Source organism: Nanorana parkeri, unplaced genomic scaffold (assembly GCF_000935625.1).
Source record: "Nanorana parkeri isolate BGI_ZX_2015 unplaced genomic scaffold, ASM93562v1 scaffold1475, whole genome shotgun sequence".
NCBI classification, from domain to species: domain Eukaryota; kingdom Metazoa; phylum Chordata; class Amphibia; order Anura; family Dicroglossidae; genus Nanorana; species Nanorana parkeri.
Genome location: NW_017307743.1, coordinates 199,676 through 201,303, shown reverse-complemented (window position 1 = coordinate 201,303; position 1,628 = coordinate 199,676). Strand labels below are relative to the sequence as shown.

The 1,628-nt window shown below is 37.5% G+C and overlaps 1 protein-coding gene across 1 annotated transcript in view; it reads left to right on the top strand.

Moving 5' to 3' along the window:
• Positions 1 to 121: 121 nt before the first annotated feature.
• LOC108798436 (PML-RARA-regulated adapter molecule 1-like) overlaps positions 122 to 1,628 on the top strand; it is a 99,982-nt gene continuing 98,475 nt past the window's right edge. Inside the window, exons 1-3 of the mRNA XM_018570189.1 lie at positions 122 to 284; positions 364 to 397; positions 1,022 to 1,053. Coding sequence (XP_018425691.1) covers positions 152 to 284; positions 364 to 397; positions 1,022 to 1,053 — 199 coding nt within the window. The 5' untranslated portion in view covers positions 122 to 151. The remainder of the gene's footprint in view (positions 285 to 363; positions 398 to 1,021; positions 1,054 to 1,628) is intronic.

Here is a 1,628-nt window from a genome sequence, read left to right as displayed (position 1 = left end):
GTATAATATATACATATATATATATATATATACAGTGCATATATATATATAATATACACACAAAGTATGTGTGTGTGTGTGTGTGTTTTGCAATATGTTATTATTTCCCTCTATTTTACAGTTCCATGGGGAAATTAAAGTACTAACACGAATGATGGTTGACCCTAATGCCATACTTCAAAAAGCAGGACATAAGGATCTAGCATATACAAGAGGGGAAATATTGGATGTGGTTCAGCTCACTGATGCTAATAAAATACTGTGCCGCAACTGTGAAGGGAAATGTAAGTTGTTTGGATCATTTATACTCAGCACATGTGAAAAATGAAGGAATGAGTATAAAACCCAAATATTTTCTTATAGTTGGATACGTACCGCGAAAGGCTGTTCTGAAATTGTAAGTATTATTTTGTGTTCTTTAACTGAAAGATGCTAATAATAAGAATGCTTAATTGAAAGTAGAAGGATATAAACAAGAGGCAACAAAGTTAATAAGGGGGCTAGAGGGCCTCAGCTATTTAGCTTAACCACCTTCCGTCCATGGCCGTTTGTGAACGGCCGGATGGAAGTTGAGGCGCTTAAGAGTCATGATCACTATCTACAAATTATTCAATGCCAAAATTGCAGGCATTGTTCTTTACAGTCATAGCAGCAAAAATGGGAAACTCCCTTCCCAAGGTAATGGTAACAGTTGGAAACATTGACAAATTTAAAAAAAAATGTCTTCCTCAACATACAGGGATATGTATACTCTTCAAACAATTACTTTATCTCACTCACACACACAGGTTGGACTGGGGGGACCTGCATTTTTCCAACCTCATCTACTATGTATAAACAAAAGTAATAAGTAAAAAGTGTAATTAAATAAATTTTTTGATTCTAAAGAGTTGCGAAAAATATGAATTTATTATATGCCACAAACATGGTGTTTAAAAAAAAAGAAATTTCAATGATTGCTGCTATATTTAAATGTTTTCCTATGTTTGGAATAATGTGATTTTTGCTTTATATTTACTAGAGAGAAAAATATCTACAGTAATATCAGCTTTGGTAAGTTTTTGATGAAAAAGGTAATTTCATCATATGTAAAATATGAAATAAGCAACTATTCTGTCCAGGGAGACCCAAAATTTAAAATTGATTGAACACTCGTTCCTCCTCAAATTGCCATGGGCAGCATCATATTGACTAGGCATGAGCTTCAGGTTTGGGTCAACCATGAGTTTGACACAAACTCAAGCCATTATCAGTTAGAAAAAATGGCAAACTAATGCGATTGCTCACAACCATAGCAACCAGTTACAAATAATGCAGTTTATGGTCTTTGAACTGTGCCCAGGTGGCTTGAAAGGGCCAATAATGTGAGTTTTTCATGTGCCAGACCCCTCGCTATAAAAGTCAAGGTTCCAGGCAGCCTTTTGGCAGTGTATGTAGAGACTTGGAATACATAGGGACAGCTGACTCCCTCTTTTTTTTCAGAGGGAGATAGCTATTGTTATATTGCTATACATCAGTGACGTGCGGTACCTCTTGGTCCGGGTGAGGCATTCCCCAGCCTTGCCCCCAGCACGTCCCACCCCGTCCCCTGCCGGCCGAAGCCCCGCCCCTGCTGGACAAAGCTCCCC